This window comes from Schistocerca gregaria, chromosome X (assembly GCF_023897955.1).
Source record: "Schistocerca gregaria isolate iqSchGreg1 chromosome X, iqSchGreg1.2, whole genome shotgun sequence".
Lineage (NCBI taxonomy): Eukaryota > Metazoa > Arthropoda > Insecta > Orthoptera > Acrididae > Schistocerca > Schistocerca gregaria.
In genome coordinates this window covers 380685989-380712772 of record NC_064931.1, presented here as the reverse complement: position 1 = coordinate 380712772, position 26784 = coordinate 380685989, and the positions used below count along the sequence as shown (strand labels likewise).

The following is a 26784-nucleotide window of genomic DNA, read 5'->3' as shown; positions in this document are numbered from 1 at the left end:
GCCGGCGTCGTCTCCGCCGGCGTCGTCTCCGCCGGCGTCGTCTCCGCCGGCGTCGTCTCCGCCGGCGTCGTCTCCGCCGGCGTCGTCTCCGCCGGCGTCGTCTCCGCCGGCGTCGTCTCCGCCGGCGTCGTCTCCGCCGGCGTCGTCTCCGCCGGCGTCGTCTCCGCCGGCGTCGTCTCCGCCGGCGTCGTCTCCGCCGGCGTCGTCTCCGCCGGCGTCGTCTCCGCCGGCGTCGTCTCCGCCGGCGTCGTCTCCGCCGGCGTCGTCTCCGCCGGCGTCGTCTCCGCCGGCGTCGTCTCCGCCGGCGTCGTCTCCGCCGGCGTCGTCTCCGCCGGCGTCGTCTCTCACGGAAGGGGTCCCTCGGGGCCCTCCCTTCTTCCGTTTCTTCTGCTACCCCCGCCGGATGTCAGCCAGTGGCTGAAGGTTCATCCACCTGCTGGTCCTAGGGCTTCTGCGTCGTCGTCAGCCTCCGACGCTCCTTCAGAGAAACTCTCCCAGCCCTCTAAGCCAAAGGACAGACGCGAGAAGAAGGACCGGAACGTGTCCAAGAAGAAGGACGCTCCGGCAGTTTCAGTACCGCCTGCTGTCAATAACTCTGGCTCTGGGGATGCGGTGGAGATCCTCGCCTCTGCCGCGGATCTCGCCCTCACGGAACCCTCTGGGACCCCTCCTATGGACACAGCTGACTCTCGCTCGGTGGCGGCCGTTGACTCTGCGGCGCCGTCTGCCTCTTAGTGGACTTAACGCCCTCCCAGTCCCTTCCTGCTTCCATTCTCCAGTGGAATTGCGGCGGTTATTTCCGCCACCTGCCTGAGCTCCGGATGCTTTTGAGTGTTTCCCCTGTTCTGTGCATTGCTCTTCAGGAAACTTGGTTTCCAGCAATGCGGACCCCTGCCCTTCGCGGTTATCGGGGATACTATAAGAACCGCGCTGACTGTCAACGAGCTTCAGGTGGAGTTTGCCTCTTTGTTCACCACTCTGTCTGTAGCTCGCCAGTACCCCTTCTGACGCCTTTAGAGGCAGTCGCTGTCAGGATTGAGCTCTCGCCGGCTATTACTGTTTGCTCTGTTTACATTCCTCCGTATGGGCAACTCCCCCGACATGTCTTGGCTGCGCTGCTGGCTCAACTCCCGCCGCCATTGCTGCTTCTGGGCGATTTCAATGCCCACAACCCTCTATGGGGTGGGACTGTCTCCGATGACCGTGGTCGCGCTGTGGAGCATGTGTTGGCTCAGCTCGACCTTAGCCTCTTGAACACCGGTACTCCCACGCATTTCAGTGTGGCCCATGGCTCGTTCTCGGCCATCGATCTCTCTCTTTGCAGCCCCGGACTTGTCCCATCCCTTCACTGGAGAGTGCATCCTGACCTGTGTGGTAGTGACCATTTTCCCATCTATTTGTCACTGCCCCAGTGTCATTCTTCTGGGCGCCTGCCCCGCTGGGCTCTCAACAGGGATGACTGGCCGGCTTTTACTTCCGCTGCCACCATTGCTTCTCTCCCACAGGGTGACATTGACGAGGTGGTCCGTGTCTTGACCTCGTCAATTATTTCTGCGGCCGAGACTGCCATCCCTCGCTCTTCTGGACTCCCTCGGAGGAAGTCTGTCCCCTGGTGGTCGCCGGAGATTGCTGAGGCTATTCGCGACCGTAGGCGGGCTCTCCAGCGTCATAAGCGGCACCTGTCTCTGGAGACCCTCATCGCCTTTAAGAAGCTCCGTGCCTTGGCCCGTCGTCTTATTGCACGGCGTAAGCAGGAATGCTGGGAGAGGTACATTTCATCCTTGGGCTCCCGTGTCTCCCCGTCGCTCGTGTGGTCCCGCATCCGGCGGATTTATGGATACCAGACCCCTATGGGTGTCCCTGGAATCTCCCTGGACGGCGCTGTCTGCACGGACGCCGCCACCGTTGCTGACCTCCTTGCCACGCACTTTGCTACGAGCTCTGCGACTGCAACTTACCCTCCTGCCTTTCGCTCTCTAAAGGAGCGCGCCGAGCGGACGCCGTTATCGTTCCACACACGTCGTTCTGAAAAATACAATGCTCCTTTCAGCGAGAGGGAATTCCTCGCTGCCCTCGCCAATTGCCCTGATACAGCGCCAGGACCGGACTGCATCCACGCGCAGATGCTGAAGCATCTCTCCAGGGACTGCCAGAGACACATCCTCACCATCTTTAACCGCATTTGGAGCGAGGGCGTGTTCCCGTCGCAATAGCGAGATGGTGTTATCGTTCCCATCTTGAAGCCCGGTGCGGACCCTCTGGCGGTGGACGGCTATCGCCCCATTACACTAACCAACGTTTTGTGCAAATTGCTCGAACGTATGGTGGGGCGGCGTTTGTGTTGGGTCCTTGAGTCGCGTTGTCTCCTCGCTCCATCCCAGGGTGGCTTCCGTCAGGGCCGGTCTGCTGCGGACAATTTGGTGCGGCTGGAATCTGCTATCCGTACGGCCTTTTCCCGCCGTCAGCATCTCGTTGCTGTATTTTTTGATCTGCGGAAGGCATATGACACAACATGGAGGCATCACATCCTTGCTACGTTGCGCGAGTGGGGTCTTCGTGGTCAGCTTCCAGCTTTTCTTCAAAACTTTTTATTGCGCCGCTCTTTCCGGGTGCAAGTCGGTGCCGCCTCTAGTTCATCTTATATACAGGAAAATGGGGTCCCGCAGGGCTCGGTATGAGCGTTTCCTTATTTCTAGTGGCCATTAATGGTCTGGCTGCAGCTGTGGGGTCGTCGGTGTCTCCTTCTTTGTATGCCGACGACTTCTGCATCTCATTTAGCTCAACGACTACGGGAGTCGCCGAACGCAGGCTGCAAGCAGCCGTTCGCAAGGCGGCATCATGGGCTCTGACTCATGGATTTCAGTTCTCTGCGGCCAAGACTCGAGTTATGCACTTCTGCAGGCGTCGGACGGTCCACCCTCATCCGGAACTTTACCTCGACGGTCACCTACTTGAAGTGGTGGACACTAGCCGCTTCTTAGGACTCGTCTTTGATTCCCGGCTCACATGGGTTCCTCATATTACTCAGCTGAAGCAAAAGTGCTGGCAGCACCTCAACGCCCTCCGCTGCCTGAGCCATGCGTCTTGGGGTGCAGATCGCAGCACGCTGTTGCGATTGTACAGAGCCCTTGTGCAGTCCAGGCTTGATTATGGGAGCCTGGCCTATGGGTCTGCATCGCCCTCAGTGTTGACGTTGTTGGACCCCATACACCACTGTGGGGTTCGGCTTGCAACTGGTGCTTTCCATACGAGCCCCGTGGATAGTCTGCTGGTGGAGGCCGGGGTTCCCCCGCTGCGGATTCGCCGCCACCGACTGCTCGCCGTCGCCGACTATGCTGTCCACGTGCATTGCTCACCGGGCCATCCCAATCATCGCCTGCTTTTCCCTGCCAGGGTCCTCCCTCTGCCCGACCGGCGACCTAGGTCTGGGCTTTCCATTGCTGTCCGTGTCCAGTCCCTGCTGTCGGAACTGGGGTCGTTCCCTCTTCTGCCGCCCTTCCGGGCCTGTGCACCCACGCCTCCCTGGTGTATGACCCGTCCGTCCGTCCGCCTGGACTTGGCACGGGAACCCAAGGACTCGGTTCCGCATGTGGCCCTCCGTCACCGTTTTCTTGCGCTCGTTGCCTCGTTTTCAGGCTGTGAGCCTGTCTACACTGATGGTTCCCTGGTGGATGGTCGTCCTGCCTACGCTTTTGCCCACGCTGCCCATGTTGAACAGCGCTCCTTGCCGGCTGGCTGCAGTATTTTTACTGCAGAGCTGGTGGCCATATTGCGCGCTCTTGAGCATATGCGTTCCTGCTCAGGTACGTCCATCGTCATCTGCAGTGACTCCCTGAGCAGCCTCCAGGCTATCGACTGCTGCTATACCTCTTGTCCTCTGGTATCCTTTATTCAGGAGTCTGTTTTTGCCATTACCCGCTCTGGTCGTTCGGTGGTCTTTGTTTGGACGCCAGGTCACGTTGGCATCCCGGGGAATGAACGTGTCGACAGGCTGGCCAAAGGGGCGGTCGACGCCCCCACTTTGGCGATCGGCCTCCCGGCTCGTGATTTGCAGCTGGCGTTGCGCCGTAAGGTGCTTCAGATGTGGCGTGACGAGTGGCGTAGCCTGACTTCTCCGAATAAACTGCGGGCTGTCAAGGAGACGACCGATGTGTGGCAGTCCTCCCTGCGGGCTTCTCGCAGGGACTCTGTCATCCTGTGTCGGCTCCGCATCGGCCATACCTACCTGACGCACGGACATCTTTTGCGTCAGGAGGATCCCCCCCTGTGTCAGTGTGGGTCCCGGTTGACGGTCGCCCACATTTTGTTGGAGTGTCCCCGCCTGCGCATCCTCCGGCAGACTTTTAATCTCCCGGGCACGTTGCCTTTGGTTTTATGCGACGATGCCTCCATGGCTGACGACGTTTTAAATTTTATCCGTGGTAGTCCTTTTTATGGTTCCATTTAGGGGGGACCTGTCCCTTTCCCTTTCTGTGTATCTTGTCCTCGAGTGTCTCATTGGTTGCAGATTTTAATGTGTGTATTCGGATGGTTGACTCTTTCCCAATTTTTGTACCTATGGTCAGTCAACCAGTCTCCGACCCTCTTATTTTCTTCCGTTTCTTTCTGTCCAGTGTTCGTCTGTACTCTTCTTGTCTCTAGTGTTCGCTGACACATTGGTGTTCTTTCAGTGACTGGGGGGAGGGGCGTCTCCTCCCCCCTTGGGGTTTTACCTGTTCCGTAAATTTTGTTTCGCCGGTTTTTTGGAATGGGGGACTGATGACCTTAGCTGTTTAGTCCCCCTTAAACATCCCAACAACAACAACTTTGTCGATTTCATTTTGAGATGTTTGTATTCCTTTTTGCCTGCTTCATTTACTGCATTTTTATATTTTCTCCTTTCATCAATTAAATTCAATATTTCTTCTGTTACCCAAGGATTTCTACTAGCCCTCGTCTTTTTACCTACTTGATCCTCTGCCGCCTTCACTACTTCATCCCTCAGAGCTACCCATTAGTCTTCTACTGTATTTCTTGCCCCCATTCCTGTCAATTGTTCCCTTATGCTCTCCCTGAAACTCTGTACAACCTCTGGTTTAGTCAGCTTATCCAGGTCCCATCTCCTTAATTTCCCACATTTTTGCAGTTTCTTCAGTTTTAATCTACAGTTCATAACGAATAGATCGTGGTCAGAGTCCACATCTGCCCCTGGAAATGTCTTACAATTTAAAACCTGGTTCCTAAATCTCTGTCTTACCATTATATAATCTATCTGAAACCTGTCAGTATATCCAGGATTCTTCCATGTATACAACCTTCTTTTATGATTCTTGAACCATGTGTTAGCTATGATTGTTATGCTCTGTGCAAAATTCTACCAGGTGCCTTCCTCTTTCATTTCATACCCTCAATCCATATTCACCTACTGTTTCCTTCTCTCCCTTTCCCTACTGCCGAATTCCAGTCAGCCATGACTATTAAAATTTCGTCTCCCGTCACTATCTGAATAATTTCGTTTATTTCATCATACATTTCATCAATTTCTTCATCTGCAGAGCTAGTTGGCATATAAACTTGTACTACTGTAGTAGGTGTGGGCTTCGTATCTATCTTGGCCACAACAATGCGTTCACTATGCTGTTTGTAGTAGCTTACCCGCATTTCTATTTTCCTATTCATGATTAAACCTACTCCTGCATTACCCCTATTTGATTTTGTGTTTATAACCCTGTATTCACCTGACCAAAAGTCTTGTTCCTCCTGCCACCAAACTTCACTAATTCCCACTATATCTAACTTTAACCTATCCATTTCCCTTTTTAAATTTTCTAACCTACCTGCCCAATAAGGGATCTGACATTCCACGCTCCTATCTGTAGAACTCCAGTTTTCTTTCTCCTGATAACAACGTCCGCTTGAGGTGGTAGACTGTTTTGACCTCTGGAATATTTTGCCCAAGAGGATGCCATCATCATTTGTAATTACCTTATTTTTACAAAATAGAGGTAACTGCCATCATCATTGAATCCATCATGCCAGTGACACATGTACAGTTGATCAATGGCAGCATAAAGAACACATTAGTGTAAGGCATTTCTGTACAAGCAGCTACTTGCAGTTTTAAAATACATTCAGAAATGTTTCAGTCCCAAAAACAAATAATTGTTATAGGAACACTTATTTTCCATTGTAGATGAATTTATGAATGCTAGTATAAAATAATGAAGTGCAATACGTCAGACACTGCACCAGTTAACACGTGTGAAGTTTAATGCCTCTGAGTAGGTGTCTGTTCTTTAATTTTTACCTGGTTTATTCATTTCATGTGAGAGCTTTAACTGTTGGTTTTTATTACAACTCATTTACAAATGTGACTGCTTAGAATAATTAGTGTGAGCATGTACAGAGCATGGCATTGCAACTTTCTACCCGTCATACCTGAAGGCTTCACGTAAAAAAGTATTGAGTAACACTTCACGTAAAAAAGTATTGAGTAACAAGTGTCTTATATTACCAAATAATGGAAACATGTATCTGACATTTCTCACTTTAATGTATATAGCTCTCCTGTAACTCTTTCCACATCTGAGTGTGTTAATCCACTTCAAGAATGAATGAAATAGGTGATGGGCTGAAGCTCTTACAATAAGGTGTTGCCATAAGTGTTCACCAGCTATCAGAATAGTTTACAGGACACTGGGCAGTAAATATTCATCTTCATCCTGCCCTTTTTGCAGGACATTGAAGATTCATTTATTCAGTAATTCATTCAGTCATTTATGCATCATGTTCCATAAATCCTATTGTGAAGCAGAGCCTCCAACCCAGTTGAAAAGTAATAGCAGTGTGCATAGCTATAACACCAGGAGAAAGGATGATCTTCACTATGCAGGGTTAAATCTGACTTTGGCACAGAAAGGGGTAAATTATGCTGCCACAAAAGTCTTTGGTCACCTACCAAACAGCATCAAAAGCCTGACAGATAGTCAACCAACATTTAAAAATAAATTAAAAGAATTTCTAGATGACAACTCCTTCTACTCATTGGCTAAATTTTTAGATATAAATTCAGGGAGGGAAAAAAAACTAACTTAAACATTAGTGTCAAGCAATATTTTGTGTAATGTAATATCTGGTACAGACATCTTTCATTAACCTGACACGTTCCACATCATTACGAAGTGTCGTATTCATGATCCATGGAACAAGTATTAATCTAATCTAATATCTAATCAGGAATGTGGAACAAGTAACAAGCAGGAGCAGTCACTGCTGGCTCGTCTCCAAAGTGTGCTGACAATGATATGTGACTAATACTAATCTGCTGAAACTGATAACTCTGGTAATCACTTTTAAATCCATACAGTTATAAAACTGTATGTATGAATGTATATCCCTCATCCCCTTCTAATATGCTGGATCAAATTTCAACCAAAACTGGTACACACATCACTTACTTTCTGGAAAGAACCAGTGTGGAGGTAAGAAACTTCTACCTCAAAGGGTTGGGGGTGAAAAATAAGTGTAGCTCATGACACACAGATAGCCAGACTATAGTCGTCCAATATTTAAGAATAAGAGCACTTAGTGACTTGCAAACCAACTTTACATATAATTTCAAACTTTTACAAGACTTCTTCTCACTGATAACACCCCCCCCCCCTCCCCCCCCTCCCCCCCCCCCCCCCCACACACACACACAATGATGAAAGGAAAAAAGTTTATCCCTTAGTGCATTTTCATATTCGTGCAGTAAAAATGCTGAATCATCAACGACATTTTAATTTATCAGTTTTCCAGTTTTCACATATGCTACTGAATGTACCTGCAAGAACATATTGTATAACACACAGATCAGGAGATACATCATCGCAAACACTAAGCTCAGAGAAAAACTGTGGCATCCTGCATAATTAATTACGTCTTTACTACTAAACTCATGTCACAGACAGTATCTACATATCCCACTCAATATACCTGCGAAATTATGTCAGTGTATGACACAAAGTTCATTAGCTGTGATGTCCTAAACATTGACTTACATGACAACAAAAGTGCAGGGTGAAATTTGCTAGAGGTACATGTGAAATTTGGGTACAAATATATGTGAAACATATGTGACATGTACAAACCCAGGTGAAGCAGTGGGTAGAAAGCTTCTCCTAAAGCCACCTGTAAATGCACGTGTTAACACAACTGCTTCCAGAACTGGGAAGTATGCTGACGAACCTGGATATGGTTTTCAGGCAGTGTCCCAAATCCCACTAGGTGAGTACTGGGCTGGTTCCCACGTTCTGCCTCATATACACAAACATTTAGAACACTTTCTCACACTTGTGCCCAGAATTTACTGTATACACAGTCAGACTGGGTGCAGTGCTACTGTCCTGGAGGTGAATAGGAGACTGATGACCTTCACAGTTTGGTCTCCTGAATACTAAATCAGCATCAGCAGAGAGAGAGAGAGAGAGAGAGAGAGAGAGAGAGAGAGAGAGAGAGAGAGAGAGAGAGAGAGAACCACCAGCTTCCTATTGGAGTCTGATTGGTAAAGTGATGATGGAGAGAGAGAAGGGGAGAGGAGGAGATGACAGAGAAAGGAGGAAGAAGGAGATGGACTCATAGGAAATGGGACAATGCTGGGTACTCAGCTAGTTAGAAATAAATGAAAAATTTGAAGCACGAGATTGGCTACGTGAACTGCACAAAAAGCAACTTAAACTACATTTCTTGGCTAATCACATGGACACAATCCCAATCAACCTTAACATTGTTATTGAGAAATATGTGGATGGTTCCAAGTGAACATTTCTCAAAGGAAAAGTGTTATCAAGGCAAATGAAATGTCTCGATGTTGCCCAATTACAACTAAACCTTATGAGAAGACATTCCTTGAGCAAAGCATCAGGAAATCAGGAAGCATGTTTTTTTTATGAATGTTTCTTCACTATTCTTTACTCTAACATTGCTCATTTCTTTGAGTGTTTTGTGTACCGATACAGATATCATGGCCATTTCAGATTTAAACTCTTGTGATGAGTGTTTTTTTCCAGATACATGTAATGCATAGGCTCTTGTGAGAGGGGAAAACAGTTTTCTAAGTCAAATATTATGAAACAGATGGGAGTAATTTACAGTTATGAAACTTATCTTAAGATTTCCTCTTATGTTTTGGATTTTTGTGTTCTAGGGATACTTCAACTCCCTCGTGAGTGAGAAGATGGGAATGAACCTATACGTCAGTTTATTATGTCCAGGTCCCACATTCAGCAACTTTCTTTCTGAATGTTTCACTGGCAGGCCAGGTGAGGTGAGTGCCACTATTTAGGATTACATATTTTCATTATTGTATAGCTTCTTCCAGGTGGAGTGTCAGAAATGTTATTGTTTTAACGTCAAGTTGAACACACATTTCAGAACAACACAACACACACAAGTCACAGAGTAAGTTGACAAGCAAGACATGTGTACATGTCAACATTCGAATGAGCGCTGAGTCCCAGTCTAGTGGCCGCTGCATGGCTGGCCGCTTAGGTGGCACGGCTGCTGCATGGCTGGCAGACAGCGCCGCCCGTAGAGGCCGCGCGTAATTGCACGGCGGCGCTTTGAATGATCGGTGAGTCACAACAGTTCCCCCCCCCCCCCCCCCTCCTCTTTGAAATTGTTGCACTGGTCCTGATGGAGGTGTCCTGGAGATGCCTAACGTCCATAGGCGTTGTTTGACTCGTGTAAAGTCTCGAGGAGGCGGCTTCCCATACAGACGGAAGTGTCCTCGATGATAACGGGTCGAGATGACAGGAGACGTAGGGGTCGAATCTGCTGGGACCCATGCGCCAATCTGCCCATTGCGGCAAGTCCAGTTGATATAACAGAAGACATGGGCGATGTGTCTGAATCCGTTGGAGGAGGCGGCGAGTAGATTGGCTCTGACAGAGGATGGTCATCTGGTTCCTGCATGGGCACGTCTCCTGGTGGTGTCCGTTCGTGTGCTGGCATCGCGATGATGGTGAGAGGGCTGTATTGTGAGTATTGAGAGATGCCAAAATCCCGAGCATCAGGTAGAGCCGAAGGTGCTGTAGCGGCATTCGGAACAGGTGTTGCCGGCACACGAGGCCGAAGCTGGTCCGAATGACGCACTGCAACACCCGTGTCTGGATTTCATACAGGCGTCGGCCACAGTGTCTTAAGATGCCGCCCGGGCTCCATTTTGGCCACCTGCCATATGCCCGTACCCAGACGAGGTCGTCGGTGGTGAACCGGCCAAGTGAAGGCACCCGCGGCAGTGAGGTGGAAGGCCGCAGAAGATGAAGTAGAGTGAGGGGCTGTCGGCCATGTAAGAGCTCAGCTGGTCTGTGGTCGCCCATGGGGTGAAACGGTAAGACACCAGGAACTGGAGAAGCGCCTTATCAGCAGCAGAAGAAGTCAGAAGTTACCGCATCTGAGCCTTAAATGTGCGGACCTGTCGTTCAGCCTCACCGTTTGATTGTGGATGGAACGGTGGGGCCGTGACATGCATAACGCCGTGACGAGTACAAAAATCCGCAAATTCAGAAGAGAGAAATTGCGGACCATTATCAGTAACAAGAGTAGAGGGGAGGCCTTCCAAAGAAAAAATGCGGGCGAGAGCACTTGTGGTTGCCGCAGTGGTAGGCAACGTGCAACGGACAATGAAAGGAAAGTTAGAGTAGGCATCAATTACAAGGAGCCAATAAGTATCTAAAAAGGGTCCCACAAAGACAGCATGAATGTGCTCCCAGAGCTTCTCAGGCGAAGGCCACGGTGACAAAGATGACTTCGGGGCAGCGGCCTGTGACGCACAAGGGCCGCAGGCGGCAACGATGTGTGCTATTTCAGAGTTGATGCCAGGCCAGTACACATGACAGCGTGCCAGAGATTTTGTGCAAAACACACCCCAGTGCCCTTGGTGAAGGAGGCACAAGACCGAAGCACGCAAAGACGCAGGTACCACAACACGCGGCGAAGCATCGTCAGTTCAAAGGAGGATAACACCATCCCTAGCCGTGAGGCGGTAGTGCAAAGCATAGTAGTTCCGCAACGGATCAGAAGTCTTAGCGGACGGGCGATCTGGCCAACCCTTCTGAACACCGCGTAAAACCCGGGAGAGGGTAGGGTCAGAACCCGTAGCAGCCGCCAGCCTGTCCCCAGCGACGGAGAACCCATCCACAACCCACTGCTCAGCAACATCCAGGTAGAAACCCAAAGTTCGTCCCTATCGAATGCCAGATCAGGACCCACAGGAAGACAGGACAGAGCATCAGTATTTGCATGTTAAGCTGTTGGCCGGAAATGAATCTCATAATGGAAATGAGACAAGTAAAGAGCCCAACGCTGGAGGCGGATGGATGAAACAAGTGGTTTGTGATCCGTAACAAGATGAGCCATAGAGAAAAACACCAAACTTATGAAGAGCATAAATAATGGCCAAAGCTTCTTTTTCAATTTGAGAATACTTTCGTTGGGCATCCGTGAGCGTTTTGGAGGAATAAGCAATGGGTTGTTCCGAACCGTCAGAAAAACGGTGCGCAGGGACTGCACCGACCACGTATTGAGAGGCGTCTGTGGCAAGAACAAGATGTTGGCCAGGTCGATAAGTAGCCAGGCATGGGGCCTGTTTCAGCATAGTCTTCAATGTCTGGAAGGCCGCATCGCATAACGCGGACCAGTGAAAAGGCACGTTTTTATGCAACAGGCGATGCAACGGCAGAGCCACCGAAGCCGCAGATGGTAAGAACTTGTGATAGTATGCTATTTTCTCCAAGAAGGCCTGCAGTTCCTCAACAGATGTAGGGCGAGGAAGGGCATCGATCGCAGCGATCGTTTGCTGAAGCGGACGAATACCATCCCGAGAGAGTTGAAACTCCAAGTACGTGATAGATGCCTGAAAAAATTGTGATTTCTGAAGATTACACTTAAGACCAGCAGTCTGTAAGACTTAAAAAAGTGTGCGGAGATTTTGAAGACGTTCTTCAGTGGTGTGGTGGAGCCAGTGACAATGTCGTCCATGTAATTGATACACCCAGGGACAGGGAGCAATAATTGTTCCAAGAGAGCAGGGGCACTAGCAACCCCGAAAGGCAAGCGTTGGTATTGATAGAGGCCGAAAGGCGTGTTAGGGACCAGAAACTGCCGGGAAGCAGCGTCGAGAGGAAGTTGATGATAAGCTTCCGACAGGTCAATTTTAGAAAAATACTGGCCTCCAGCAAGTTTAGTGAACAGTTCTTCAGGTCGGGGCATAGGGTAAGTGTGAATGAGGCATTGAGCATTTACAGTGGCTTTGAAATCGCCACAGAGACGAATATCACCATTTGGCTTAGCAATGACGACAGGAGAGGACCACTCACTGGAAGTGACAGGAAGCAAGACCCCTGAAGTAGTGAGGCGATCCAGCTCCCATTTTACCCGATCACGAAGGGTCACAGGAATGGGCCGAGCCCGAAAAAACTTAGGCGGAGCAGTGGGTTTGAACGTGATATGAGCTTCAAAGTCGTTTGCACGGCCTAACCCAGGAGAAAAAAGGGACGAAAATGTCGTCGACAAGGAATCCAATTGAGCATAAGGAATAGCATCAGAGACAGAGTCCTCTATGGAGAACCCAAAAAAACGAAAGGCATCAAAACCAAAAAGATTCTCTGTGTTACTCTGGTCGACCACAAATATGGGAACAGTGCGAACCACGGATTTGTAAGATACCTCAGCGTTAAATTGTCCCAAGAGAGAGATCTTCTGCTTATTGTACGTCCGTAATTGGCGAGTGACAGGTGACAGGAGTGGAGAACCCAATTGAAGATACGTCTGAGAATTAATTATAATGGCAGCAGAACCGGTATCTACCTGCTTGCAAACATCTCTACCAAGGATTTGGACATTGAGGAATAACTTCCCTGAAAGGGAAGAAGTGCAATTGACAGGTAACACAGAATCAGAATCTGCGTCATGTTAATGAACATCATGTATGCGATTGGATTTGCAAACGGAAGACACATGACCTTTCTTTTTGCAATTGTGACACACAGCCCAACGTTGGGGAAAATCCTCGCGTGAATGTTTTGTAAAACACCACGGATATGAAGGAAGTTGCCGGGGGTTTTGCTGCAGTTTCTTAGTGGGTTGTTTAGGGTTCCGCCGAGGCTGCGCATGGGAACGCACTGCGGCCACGTCGGCCGGCGGGGACGTGCCGCACACCTCGTCAACAGTGCACAGAGGTTGTATTTCCCCGACATCACCCCACGCCTCTATTTGCACCCCAGAGGTGCGAGAAATTTCAAAAGACTGCACAATGGAGAGAACTTCATCTAGAGTCGGATTTGCCAACTGAAGGTCACGTTGCCGAACTTCTGTCGGGCGCCGACCGGATAATAGCATCCCGTACCATGGAATCGGCATAGGATTCTTCATGAACGTCAGTAACAAATTGACACTTTCGACTGAGGCCGTGAAGTTCAGCAGCCCAAGTGCGATATGATTGATGCGGCTGTTTTTGACAATGATAAAAGGTAACACGAGAGTCTACCACATGCGTTTGCTTTTGAAAATAGACAGACAGACAGACAGAAGTGAGCACATTTCAGCAAAGGACAAAGATGCAGGATCCTTCAAAGGAGCCAATTGTGACAACAACCGATACATTTGAGGTGAAATCCATGAAAGGAACATAGACTTACATGGTTGTTCGTCCGTGACATGAAATGCCAAGAAGTGCTGTCGAAGATGTTTTTCATAATCAGACCAGTCTTCCGCCGTCTCGTCGTAAGGAGGAAAAGGACGTATAGCCTACGACGAGAAACACCTCGTATTTGACGCCGCGTCGAAATCGCGAATCGCCGATGTTAGAAGCGTTTGCTGTTCAAGGAGACTTCGCAATAGTTGCACGACAGTAGCCTGGAAACCTGTGGGTCAATGGTGAAAAGGAAAAATCCACTACCTCGTTGCCAGTTATTTTAACATAAAGTTGAACACACATATTCCAGAATGACACAACACATAGAAGTCACAGCGTAAGTTGACAAGCAAGACGTGTGCACATGTTAACATTCGAATGAGCACTTGAGTCCCAGTCTAGCGGCCACTGCTCGGCTGGCCGCTTAGGTGGTGCAGCTGCTGCATGGCTGGCAGACAGCGCCGCACGTAGAGGATGCGCGTAATTGCGCAGCAGCGCTTTGAATGAATGATCGGCGAGTCACAACAGTTATAAAAATGATTAATACATAGAAACTCAGTTACGAGAACTTTCTTTGATGTAGCAGTGAACAAAAAGCAGATGTGGTAGTGAACAAGTAAATGAGACTGCATCACAGAAAATATATTTAGAACAGAAGGGAGGATATTAAGTACTGGCAAGATTACTGCAGATAGATTGAGGCAAAAACAATGACTTTCATAATCATTTGAAAGTTTATAACCTAACTAAACCATCACAAATGAGCAAAATCTTATGAAATAGTAACATTTTTGCCAGATGACTCATTGTGGTGCAATATTCACTTTATTCCTGTATTGATCATGACCTGGAGCCATATCAGTAACATAGACAAAACAAGTCACCAGCAGGAAAAGAAAGGAAAGCAGCAAGAGCCATCTGAAGATGGATTTGTAATAATTCCGAAACTGGGCATGGTTTGACTTAAATAAACTTTTTAAACCATAATTGGGGCTGGTTACTGCTTAAATGGTAAACCTTATAAATGTGCCAAATATTTGATATTGTCAGCATTAATTGTTGTGTACAGGAACTATGTAAAGTGGAAACATATTGTTTTAGGGATTGAAAACAATGTATATGACTTGGGAACCATTACATTTTTACATTACTATGAGACACATACAGGGTGCTGAAATTACATCTGTCCATGCTTGTAACCTTGTGCATATTATCATTGTGGAGGCAAGTGAAACTGTCCATACATGCTACTACAACGTGAATAGAGTGATAGTTGTAATTTGGCAATGGTTCTGGCAGGTTCCAGAGGATGGGTAAGTTCTCACCTCACTGTGTCAATTGAAGGGCTTATTTAAATAGTGGTACAATTCCACTTCTGTTCATTCTGAGATACAGAGTCCTCAAGTTAAATGAGCAATGAAAAATCTGCAGTTGAGATACCAGATATATTCAAGCATATGGCTTCTTGCTAGAGATGAACTTTTCTTTCTGTTTGTTTGGACCATTAATGTCAGAAAAGTTATAGACAGAAATGTGGAGGTAATGGGCTTGGACCACTATTGAAATAAGCCCTTAAATTGGCAAGAGGTCTGGTGATCCTGATGACCAGGGCAATTGGTATATGCCACCAACAGCACATTGTCACAGCTGTCATATGTGGATGTGCACTGTCCTGCTAAAAAAAAATGGATGTACAAAAAATAAAATGCAGATCACCTTCCTGTGAAGAAATGGAAATAGCTTGGGGATAACAACCTGTGTGATGTGATTTAGCAGGCACAAATCTGGTTACTTTTCCCTGCAGACATGCGTAATGCAACTAAGAGTTGCCACTGATGGCCACCACACATCATGAAGCCTGGGATGAGACCTGTGGGTGAATGCACTCTGTAATAAGCAGTTCACCGGGTCTATGCCATACACATGTACATCCATCACTCACATATAGATGGAACCTATTCTAATCAGGAAGAGAACAGATCACCATTCCACTCTCCAGTTGACTCTTTCATGACACAAGAGTAGCCATGATTGGCAGTGTCATGGGGTCAGTGACAGCCTGGCCAGATGCACATGTGATCTGAATTGCGCTGCAAACAGATTATTCTCAGTGGTCCTCAGTGACATAGCATATGCAACATGTGCCCACATTTCGGCCCTGGATGATGTTCGGTTGGCCTCTAATGCTTGCACAGTGCATCTTTTTTCATTTGCGTCTATACTACATGGCCATCCAAAACCTGATCTGTAGGTGTGAAGTGTTCCACAGACCACTGTTTAGAGCAGTGACACACCACCAATACATTGTGCCCAACATCCAACAACCCCACTATGCAAGCACATTCAAATGGCTTAACTTGTTCAATAGTTGTACATATTTGTCAAGAGGGCATGATTGCTCCCTACAGTGAATGTTGCAAACACTGTTCAGCTCTAACATCCGCAGTTACTGCCCACAGAGTCGAAACAGAAGGTGCACAGCCATCCCTTCTGAGTGCCATCTGATTGCTAATGACAGTAATAAATGAATCACTAACGCTGCAACCCCTCAATAAACTAATGGAGTGGCTAGGATTCTTTATTAAAATATGTCTTGACAATCTCCAATGCAAGTAATCACACTTGATAACTAGTTTTAGTCTCACATGTGATGGTCATTGTTAGATCTAAAAATATAATAAACTAATATCTTAATAAATAACTGTATCTGTAGGTTACATGGGCTGAAAATATTTAAAATTTAAAATTCTTAAAATTTTACCTGATTAATCATGAGTTGTGAAGAGTCAAAACTCTTTAATAAGTACATAGTCAAAGATATAAAACAAAGGTAACAGCACAATAGTATACTTGTAACAAAACTCCATGCCATCTAACATTTTATTAAACCCACTAACCATCTTAGAGACCCATGTATGTTTTGGATCACTTTGGGAGGAAAGAAGGTGAAAGGGTGAGAAGAAAAATACTGATATTGTATGGTGTTAAAATATAACAAAGAACTGTCTAAAAGGTGTAATACAAATATTTGGTTTAAATAAGAAACAATTTAGATAATGCACCTGACATTAATATCTGTATATCTTGTTAAAATTTATAATTTAAATGAAAACATTGATCTAAAATACTGTATGCACTAAACTTTCACCTGAGTGTGTCAGGTGTGTTATGCTTGTGTGCACAGGCTGTTTGCCTGCAGCCACGCTGCCACTCAGTCACACTCTGAGCAAGTGTGGCAAACTGCCAAGGTGTTCTGCTTAGTGGGGCTGTAGCAAAGCAGAAGAGTTCCTGCAGACTGGGGCACCTGAGTACATCATCAAAATTCGTGAAGTACACTGTATTTTTGAGGTCACAGTGGAGACTGATTATTTTATCTGTTTCTTTCAGGTGATGTCCATATATTTCAAGAGGGCAGGTACTATTACAATAAAAGAGGAACATGAGCACAATTACTATCTTCGTATATTTTTATAGAATATAGAGGAAATGTATCAAATACAGTAGCACAAGTTTCAAAAAATGTGAAACTCTTCTTTTTAAGCTAAAACATGATACAGTTAAATCAATTTGTAACTTTAGTGCTGTTGGTGTATATAAAATTAAGTGCAATGACTTTCATAAAAATATATAGCTCAGACTGGTAGAACTTTTGACACCCAATTTAAAGAACACACTGTGCTATAAAATAATAAGACAGCATTTAGAGATGATCTAACCTTGAACAAAATGCTCGGTAGGAACAATAGAGACTCATCTTCAAATTTTACACACTGCTGTTAAGGAATACCTTTTGAAGTTCTTGTTAGAACATAAAACATGTGGACATTACCTGAAACAACCAGATAAAATACTCAGTGTACAGTGTTACTTCAAGAATTCAGTGTGTTTCAACAAATTTCAGATGGCCCAGTGAGCAGCTACTATCCAGCTTTGCTACAGCCCCATTCAACAGAAAAACATCTCAGCAGCTCAGCATACTTGCTGGCAGCATGGCTGAGGGGTAATGTGGCTGCAGGCAAACTGAGCCCACTGTACACAATTGTAATACATTTCAGACACGCCGTAGTGAAAGCGGTGTACACTCATTGTTTTAGATCAACATTTTAATTTATTTATAATTATTTACAAAATTTTAACAAAATGTTTCATGTATTCTTGTTAGGTGCAATATCTTAATTGATTCTTAGTTTTAAATTAATTCTATTATGACAGTTAGACAGTTCTTTGTTAAATTAATTCTATTATGACAGTTGGACAGTTCTTTGTTAAATTTTAAATCTGCACAATATCAGTATTTTCCCTCTCCTTCTCCCAACTTTGTCCCTCCCCTACCCATCATCCATGATACATGGGTCTGTATGGTCATTATGTTTAGTAAAGTGCTAGATGCCTTGGAATGTTCTCACAAGCATACTATTGTTCTGTTACCTTTGTGTTACAGCTTTTAAAGAATTTTGACTTTTTAGAACTCTTGATTAAACAGATACAATCTTAGGAATTTCAAATATTGTGAATCTATGTTATCTTCTTATTCAAGTACAATTTTAAATGTTTTTAATAAATATTTTCACAGAAATAGTTCTTTATTCATGTTTTAACGTATTTTTTTTTTCATTACATGTGATTGAATCTAGTGTGACTATTTGCAATTGAGATTGTGAGAATAAATATTAAAAGAAATTGAAGAGTTGCAGAATCTCTCATGACAATATGTTATCCATTGTGATGATTATTTATTCAGTTTTGATTCTGGGACAAAATATATAACAAATTATGTAAGTTGTACAATAACATAGAATATTCTTGTATGAAATATGTAACATTCACTATGAAGCATTCTGCACTTGTTATTGTAATACTAACTGCTAACTTATCAAATTATATTGGCCAGGGTATGAGTAAGTGTATGCCACATGGCAGTATGACACAAGCCACAAGATGAAAGACCTTTATCTAATTTGCACCTTTTTACAAATAAAAGAGCAAAGGCCTTATTATGCATATTTAAAGAAATCCATAGGATCATAATTTCATTAACAAGTGGTAGTGCCCTACTGAGTCAAATGCTTTTCAGATGCCAAGAAATCTTGTATGTACCCAATTCCTGTTTTCATCATCTCATGAGAAAAGCACTTGGGTTTCACATCACCAAGGTTTTCAGAATTCTTACTGGTTGGCATGGAGGAGATTTCTGTTCAAGCTGTGCCAATAATTCAGACCTCTGAATATGTTCTAAAATTGTACGGCAGACAAAGTCAGCGATAGTGATCAGTAGTTTGTGATTCACTTATACTACCTTTCCTGTAGGCAGATATAACATGTGCTCTATTCCAACCATTGCGCACAGGATTTTGTTTGAGGGATCTACGGTACATTATGCTTAAAGAGTGGCTAACTAAGTTGCAAATCTCTCTTAGGCTCCAGCCTGTTTTTATTTCAGCTCTACACATCTTTAGGACCATAGTAGGACTGCTGTAGTGTCTATTCATCATCTAATTTTTCCTGATATGTTGGTAACCTACACACACACACACACACACACACACACACACACACACACACACACACACACACACACACACACACACACACAGCTGTGTTGTCCACCTATATTTTCTGGGTTAGTGTCTACAAAGCTTATTGAATTACAAACTTCATTTTATTTCATGAAGTCGATTCTATGATGTCAACTTTTAACTGAGCATGTATGATGCCTGTTTGTGATGTGTACTGTCTAAGAAGATATGGGTATAATCCACATATCTGTTATAGTACTTCAGTCTACCAGTGGTCTGCTTGAGCTGTGTAAAGAAATTTCATTCTAAAGTAGTAATAAATTTATCTGCTAGGTTGTTTGCTAGGCAACAACTCATTGCCATCTATCTTTCTGCATGTCTGTATCCTCTCCAGAGATGAAAGAATTAAGACTTATGAGTTTAAGTGATACTATTAATTTTCATTTTTTTTTTTTCTTTTTCAAGTTGTCTTCTATAATATTGATGGCCTAAGTGACTGGCACATTTGGATAGAGCTTAGTAAAGTCAAAAGATATAAACATTTGTATAAAGATTGGTAATGTCAAAAGATACAATGCTCTCATTGTTAGAAAATATCTGTTGGCCAATATTAATGTCGTAAGGCAATTGGCAAAAATATTGTCATTTCATAAATACAATGTGACTCAGTTCTGAGTTCTAATGAAGTAAAATGTGGTAGTAAAAGTCCTCCTTTACTTTAGGTAACCTGGTACATCAACATATACTATCTGATCAAAAGTATGTGGACATCTGAAACCTCCTGGCAGGTTAAAACTGTGTGCTGGACCAAGACACGAACTTGGGACCTTTGCCTTTCGCAGGCAAGTGCTCTACCAGTAGAGCTACCCAAGCACAACCCACAGCCCGTCCTCACAGCTTTACTTCTGCCAATACCACACCACCTACCATCCAAACTTTACAGAAGCTCTCCTGCAAATTGTGTAGAACTAGCACTCCTGGAAGAAAGGATATTGCAGAAACATGGCTTAGCCACAGCCTGGGGATCTTTCCAGAATGAAGATTTTCACTCTACAGCAGAGTGTGCAATGATATGGAACTTCCTGGCAGATTAAAACTGTGTGTGTAGGGCACTTTCCCGCGAAAGGCAAAAGTCTAGAGTTCGAGTCTTGTTCCAGTACACAGTTTTAATCTGCCAGGAAGTTTCATATCAGCACACACTCCACTGCAGAGTGAAAATTTCATTCATTATGTCAACATCCACGAGGAAAACCATGATACCATGACACCTCCTCCTTAGTGCTGCACCTCTTGGCACTATACAGTATGGCAGGTAACATTCTCATGGAATTTGCCAAACTCAAATTATTCCATTGGATTTCTACAGAGTTTAGTGTGCTTCATCACTCCAAATCACCCCTTTCCATTCATACACTGTCCATTGGCATCACTCTTTACACCGTCTGAAGTGTTACTTAGCATTGACAACAGAAATGTTCGGTTTATGAGGAGCTGCTCAACTGTTATACTGTGTTTTTTTTTTTAAGTCCCTACACACATCTTTGTGCTTGCTGAGCTTTGGAACTCATGGATGATTCCTTCCACTGATTTCAGGCAAATTTTCTTACAGCCATCCTCTGTGACGTTTGGCAATCCCTGTCTGTCAGTTCATGAGGTCTGCAGGTGTTGGATTAGTTGTGGTTGTTTCTTCATGTTTCCACTTTTCAGTCATACCACCAACAGTGGACTTGAAGGGATTGAAATGTCGCTGACGGATTTGTTAATCACTTGACATCCAATGACTAGTCCATGTTCGAAGCCATTGAGCTCTCCTTTCGGATCTGTTCTGCTGTTACTGTTTCTCTACTGACAGTGCAATGTTCCATGCCTCCTTTTATACTGTCGAGTCCACCTCTTGTAACATCTACTGGTCAATGCCACAATACATAGGACTGTACAGATATGTTTGATCAAACGTACCTCTTTAATATACATTGCCTGATAAAAAAACTGAAGCATGCAGAAGGGGAGTTGGAAATGAAACGAAATGAAGCTTCCTGGGTTGAGATGGTATGTGATGTTATTTCTATGATTACAGAATCTAGTCAGATTTACCAAGAATTTGGCAGTATGAGCCCATTTATCACTACTCCATCTTGCACTGATTCAGTAGGGAAAGGTGTCAAAACTGTGACATCTGCAACAATCTGACACCTTAGGTTCACTGTCATCTATACAGTCCTGTCTTGGCTCATCCTAGTTTCATGTGTTCCCAAAACTTAAGGAACACCTTTTAGGACTTCACTTTGGTAGTGATGGAGCAGTGCTAGCAGAGGTGAGGTTGTGGCTTTGTCAATGAAGTCAAATGTTCTGAAGATGAAGAATAAAGATGCAGAAAGATGATAACATTTGTTTTATCTGACAAGCTTTAAGAGTTTTTGTTTAAATATTTTGGGTGCATTACTTTTCAGCACACCCTAATAAGATATAAATATTGTAAAAAAATCATATTTTGTGTAAATTTGAATTAAATAAAATGAAATAAAAGTGGTAGCACACCATAATCTGATAGGCACATGACATACATCACAATTTCAGTCAATTAGGAACTGCAATTTGGTCATGTTACAGTGGTGGTGTTACTACTGTTTTCTGGAGAAGTATATAACTTTGTTTATTGTGACTGTAGCATAAGGCATTCTAGTATTCATCATGCATTATACTCAGAATTTTAAAAATGTTTCACAGAAATTCAACAAGACAGTAAGCAAGGATGATAAACGTATGACAACAGAACGCTGTGCTCATCTTTGTGCTGTTGCTCTTGCCAATAAACAGCGTGAGGCATGGATGGGTATATTTCCAATCATACCCCTACTCTATCTGTTGTATTTTCCCAATGTGGGGAAGTTGTAAGTATTCATGCATTAAGTATCAAATTAAGTACATTTCCTTCTATAGTAATATAATCAACTGCTGACATTATTTTCAGTGTTTGGAGGCGCCTTGGACCAAAGTGGCTGTTAAAATTGAGAGACAGCAAAGAGTCAATTAAAACAGAATAGTGTTGGGGACAAAGTAACTGCAGTAGAGAAATATTTTTAGGGCCAGTAAACAAGAGAAAAATAATGTAACTAAGTAAAAAGGCATAATTGTATTTTGTGTAATAATCAGGAAGACAATATACTAGGCATTATATTGTCCTGAAAGCAAATAATGGAAGGAGTTAAGGTAACCACTATCTTTTTTGTTTGCCAATTTATTACGTATTGTTTATTATGACTTGTCTTCCTCACTGCTCCTTTTTTCAGTATATACCATTTTATTGCAATTAGTGTCTGAATATAGTTATAACTGTAACAGTATTCAAAGGTAACCAAGACTTTCCCACCCATGAATGGATAAGATATTATGCAGGTACTACTCTCAGATGGAAAAGCTTGTAATGTTGTACAGTCAATGAAAATTTTATAAAGTTAGAAGAAATGTGGCAAACCAAAACTTGTGGGTTATTTGTAAAGGTCATTGTACAAACACCAATTTGTGTCTTGCAGGCCCATATTTAAAATATCATATTTTTAATAAGCCCTACTCTTTATTATATTTACTTCAGTGTCTGTATTGCTGGACATTTAATAAAAATAAATTGTGGTTCAGTAACCATTAAGTTCCATGTGTGAAACTCTACACAAGATAATATAGGAGTAACACAAATACTTTCATAAACTGCGTGGAGACTGGAGCAGAGGTATGTATTTGAGTTTTGTTAATCTTTGCTTTATGTATGAAACCTTGATTTTTGAAAGCAGATTTAGTGTAATGCTATTAATTTTCTTCATCGTAGCTTATTCGATTTTTAAAATTTTTAAATTTATATTTTGCCTTTAGAAAAACAAAAACAGTTGCGTTTTAGTTTATTTTAGTTCAAAAGTAAGGACTTGAACAACATTAACATTTACTTTAATGTGTTGGTTTGATAACAATACAGTTTTTGGCATTACCTGCGGGTTCTGATATATGGGACAGGAGATGTGATTAAACATATGCCAAATAACCTTAAACCAGATAATTCTTGAAACATATCTAAAAATAAAGGCGAAAGTTTAACAGCAGAAACTTAAATACTATACTAGATACAAATGGCTGGATGAGGTACTTACACTGTAACAAACTGAAACATAAATCTAAAAAATCTTAATGAGGAAGTCAAGCAACAAACTTTTGTATAAATCATGCACCACTCTCACAAGAAAACTGTCCAATCTGACATGTTGAAGCCATGTCTTGAAATTTTTTATGCAGGAAGAATGTCAAAATTTTAGCTGCTAAGACTCATTGCAAGGTTTTTTAGTGTTAGAAATTGTCAAATTCATAGCTCGCAGGGGGCTGGAAGAATGTATACACCTGCTGTAGCTATGTGGCAGACAGTGCATGTGCAACAAGGTTAACAGAAAATCAGTTAGCAGGTAACATGGCACAATGCGATCGTAATTTGTAAAGCGAGTTTCAGTTAACATTAATAGTTTCTCTGACACAATTGTTCATAGTTACTATTTGCTTGAATTTGCAAGTCATTTAATATCCATAATAATTATCAGTTGCCTTTGTGGTATAATGAGGATAAAAGTGAATTAACGTTCTTTGTGGTTTCATTGTATATGCCAGCTAATAGCACTTGTCTTTGTGCAGGTTACAGTGTTTCATAGCAATGTGGAATCCAGTTAATGTTTTCAACCTTGCAAAGATGAAATATGAAGGAAGTGGCATGCGGTCAAAATCATCTATTTCTCTTAAGACCTACGTATATGTTATTTGTTAGTTAATTTCTTGGACATTCATTCAGATGATGTCAACATTTCATTAGAAAATGTGGAAACATTAGAAGAAGCAGGAAATAGCTGACTGTTTTGTGAACTGTGATTCAAACAGTGATTGTTGTGCTAGTTGGAGTCCAGAACAAAAAGACAGTACTTTTCTAGCCCAAAGAAAACATGTATGGTAATAGCTTTCAGTGTCAAAGAAAGGCTGTAAATTTTTTTGATTAAATGAAGGAGGGAGAAAATACTTAAAGTTAAACAATGTGCAAAGCCAGTTCTGTTTCATAAAATCTGAACGTGAACTGCATAAATGGAACAAAGATTTACACAAAGTCTGAAATATTTTCCAAAATGAAACTCTCAAAATTGTGAAAGAAAAATTATATGGAAGGTTTAGAACTCCTTGTGAGAGTAAATGCACCATTATCAAGGAGGTGTATGTGACTGGATCCTCTGAATTGCAAGTGAGACTAACATTACTGTTTTCCATGCATCTTAAACCTAGTTAAACAGAGTCCAGGAAATCATACGGAAAAGAAAGTCAGAAAATTATGAAGTTTATGTCAAGTAAACACGTGAAGATGTGATTCTTAGGTAATACTATATAAAAAAAAATCATAGCTGATGTAAAGACAAAACCTCTTGTTATCCACTAAAATGGTGTGTATAAAGCCAGTCAGTCAGATTTCATGCAATGACTATACCACACTTTAGCATTCTGAATGAAAAAAAGACATTGTCACTTATGCAGGCAACGAATACTATGACACATTCATACACAAAATACCAGTGATAAGTACCTGTGGATTACTGTTTCTTCAGCTTTATACCTGCCTTCAGGAAACTCAAGACAAATTAAGGGCAAAAATTTAAAAAAGTTTAGTAGGAAAAATTTTGTAGTCAGCATAGTAAAATCTGGTAAAATGGAAGAAAATAATGTCCAATATTACATCTGAATCGTCTTGTTACCAGTTACAGAAAGTAATTGCTTTTGTTAGGCTCTTAGCCTAAACTTAAAACATCACATCTGTCTTTACGCGGATGACGAAAAGATTCTGCCTGTCAATAAAGAAATGTTTCGACACTGTAAAGCATTTTTCAACAGTTTGGTGGACAATATAATTTCTGATAGCTCTTTGTCATTTCAAGTTTATCAGCGGATTAATAGTGGTGTACTTCAATCATTTGTGCAATGTCAGTTTGCATAACCAAGTCTTATGAATTGATCAATTATGCCTAGTACACAGCACAGTATGCAGAACAACAGCCATGACAATTTTTTACTCCCTCTTAGTTCTCTCTAAATAAAGCTAGTAATTTCTGTGATGTGCCTACATGCATAAATTTTTCTTTTATTGGATGCGCCTAGTGTAAAGAAAATTATTGTTTTTGCATACAGTAGACACATCACATTTTTGTGGCTACTGGAAATAATCAAATAATGTTTCATTGTTAGTAAAATAAACATTATTCAAAAATTATCATAAGAATGGTGCTACAGGAATTGTTACATTTCATGTCAATGTGTTAAAAGTCTCAGTTACTGTAAGTTGTCTGTAATGTAACATCATTCACTGCCTTGATTTTATTTCATCTGAGAATCACTTGTATAACAATTACACCTGCGACAGTTTATCAGACAATAATAACTGCAAGTTATTCAAGAAGTTAACCGTTTGAGTCAGTTTTGGTATGGTTTAAGTGCTTAAAATATGAACTTGAGCACTTTTGACTTCACACTATGCCGTGTGACATGCTCTTGTCATGGATGCATCTGCTTATTCACTGATTTCCACAATACGCAGAAAGGGCTGTACAAACTGCTGTTATAAACTGTTCTTCGTGCAGCAAAAAGGGTAACTTTTTCAGTGTATTCTTCCTGTGTGAAAAATTTCTGAAATGCTGGATTGGACTATTCCCTTGTCAGCTGGAATAGAACAGGTGTGTGTGTGTGTGTGTGTGTGTGTGTGTGTGTGTGTGTGTGTGTGTGTGTGTGTGTGTACACACACATCTGCTCTCCTGTACAGTGTTTACCATACCTCAAACAGGATTCCCCTATTTGAGTTGAAGTTGGTGTTACAGTGACCAACAGGTGGAATATTGTAGTCAGGCCTTAAAGAGCTCAGTTAGCAATGACCACATAAAGATTTGATAATTCTTGGGTTTTCATTGGAGAATTGTAACTGTTAGCATTTCTCAGTCTTCTTTTATGATAACCTCTGGGGATGTTCAGCAACCACCATTTACCGTGAAAATGTTGGCTTAATCTCCCAGGTATAATGGATAGTGAAATATGTATACCTTTATACTGTATACAGAAACCACATCGAGTGACTGACTGACCATTTGTCTGGCTGTACAAGATCTCCTCCCAAACCTGTAGATCAATTTCGTCTAAATGTGGCATACAAACAGCAAACTTCACGAGTATCAGCACTGTGGGGTTTATGTACTCCAAACAATAGATAGGAGCAGAGAGATGGGCAAAGGTGTGTTGTGTGGGAATAATATCAGTCTACCATATCAACCTGTTTTGCAGGGCAGCCTACACCTCAAGGACAATAAATTTTATCAAGCCTCTGACATGTAGGTTGCCTGGAACTACAAGTGTGTTGTGGCAGCAGTCTCGCCCGCTTTATCAACCAGTTTTGTAGGGGCTATAAGTCTATATGGGCATAAGAGGGGAAAGTTAGAGATGGATATAGAAAGTGATGGATATAGAAAGTGATGGATATGGGTTGAGAAGGTAAGATGGGCTGGGCAGAGAGGGGGGGAAAAAAGGGGATGTGCAAGGTGCAGAAAGCAGGTGAAAGATGGA

The 26784-nt window shown here is 43.2% G+C and overlaps 1 protein-coding gene across 2 annotated transcripts in view; it reads left to right on the top strand.

Annotated features, from left to right (window-relative positions):
• Positions 1 to 22816, top strand: part of LOC126298041 (dehydrogenase/reductase SDR family member 7) — a 157223-nt gene extending 134407 nt beyond the window's left edge. For both annotated transcript variants that reach the window (XM_049989361.1, XM_049989360.1), the window contains exons 6-8: positions 9167 to 9286; positions 21898 to 22061; positions 22142 to 22816. In XM_049989361.1, the coding sequence (XP_049845318.1) occupies positions 9167 to 9286; positions 21898 to 22061; positions 22142 to 22214 (357 nt within the window). In that variant the 3' untranslated portion in view covers positions 22215 to 22816. The remainder of the gene's footprint in view (positions 1 to 9166; positions 9287 to 21897; positions 22062 to 22141) is intronic.
• Positions 22817 to 26784: the final 3968 nt, after the last annotated feature.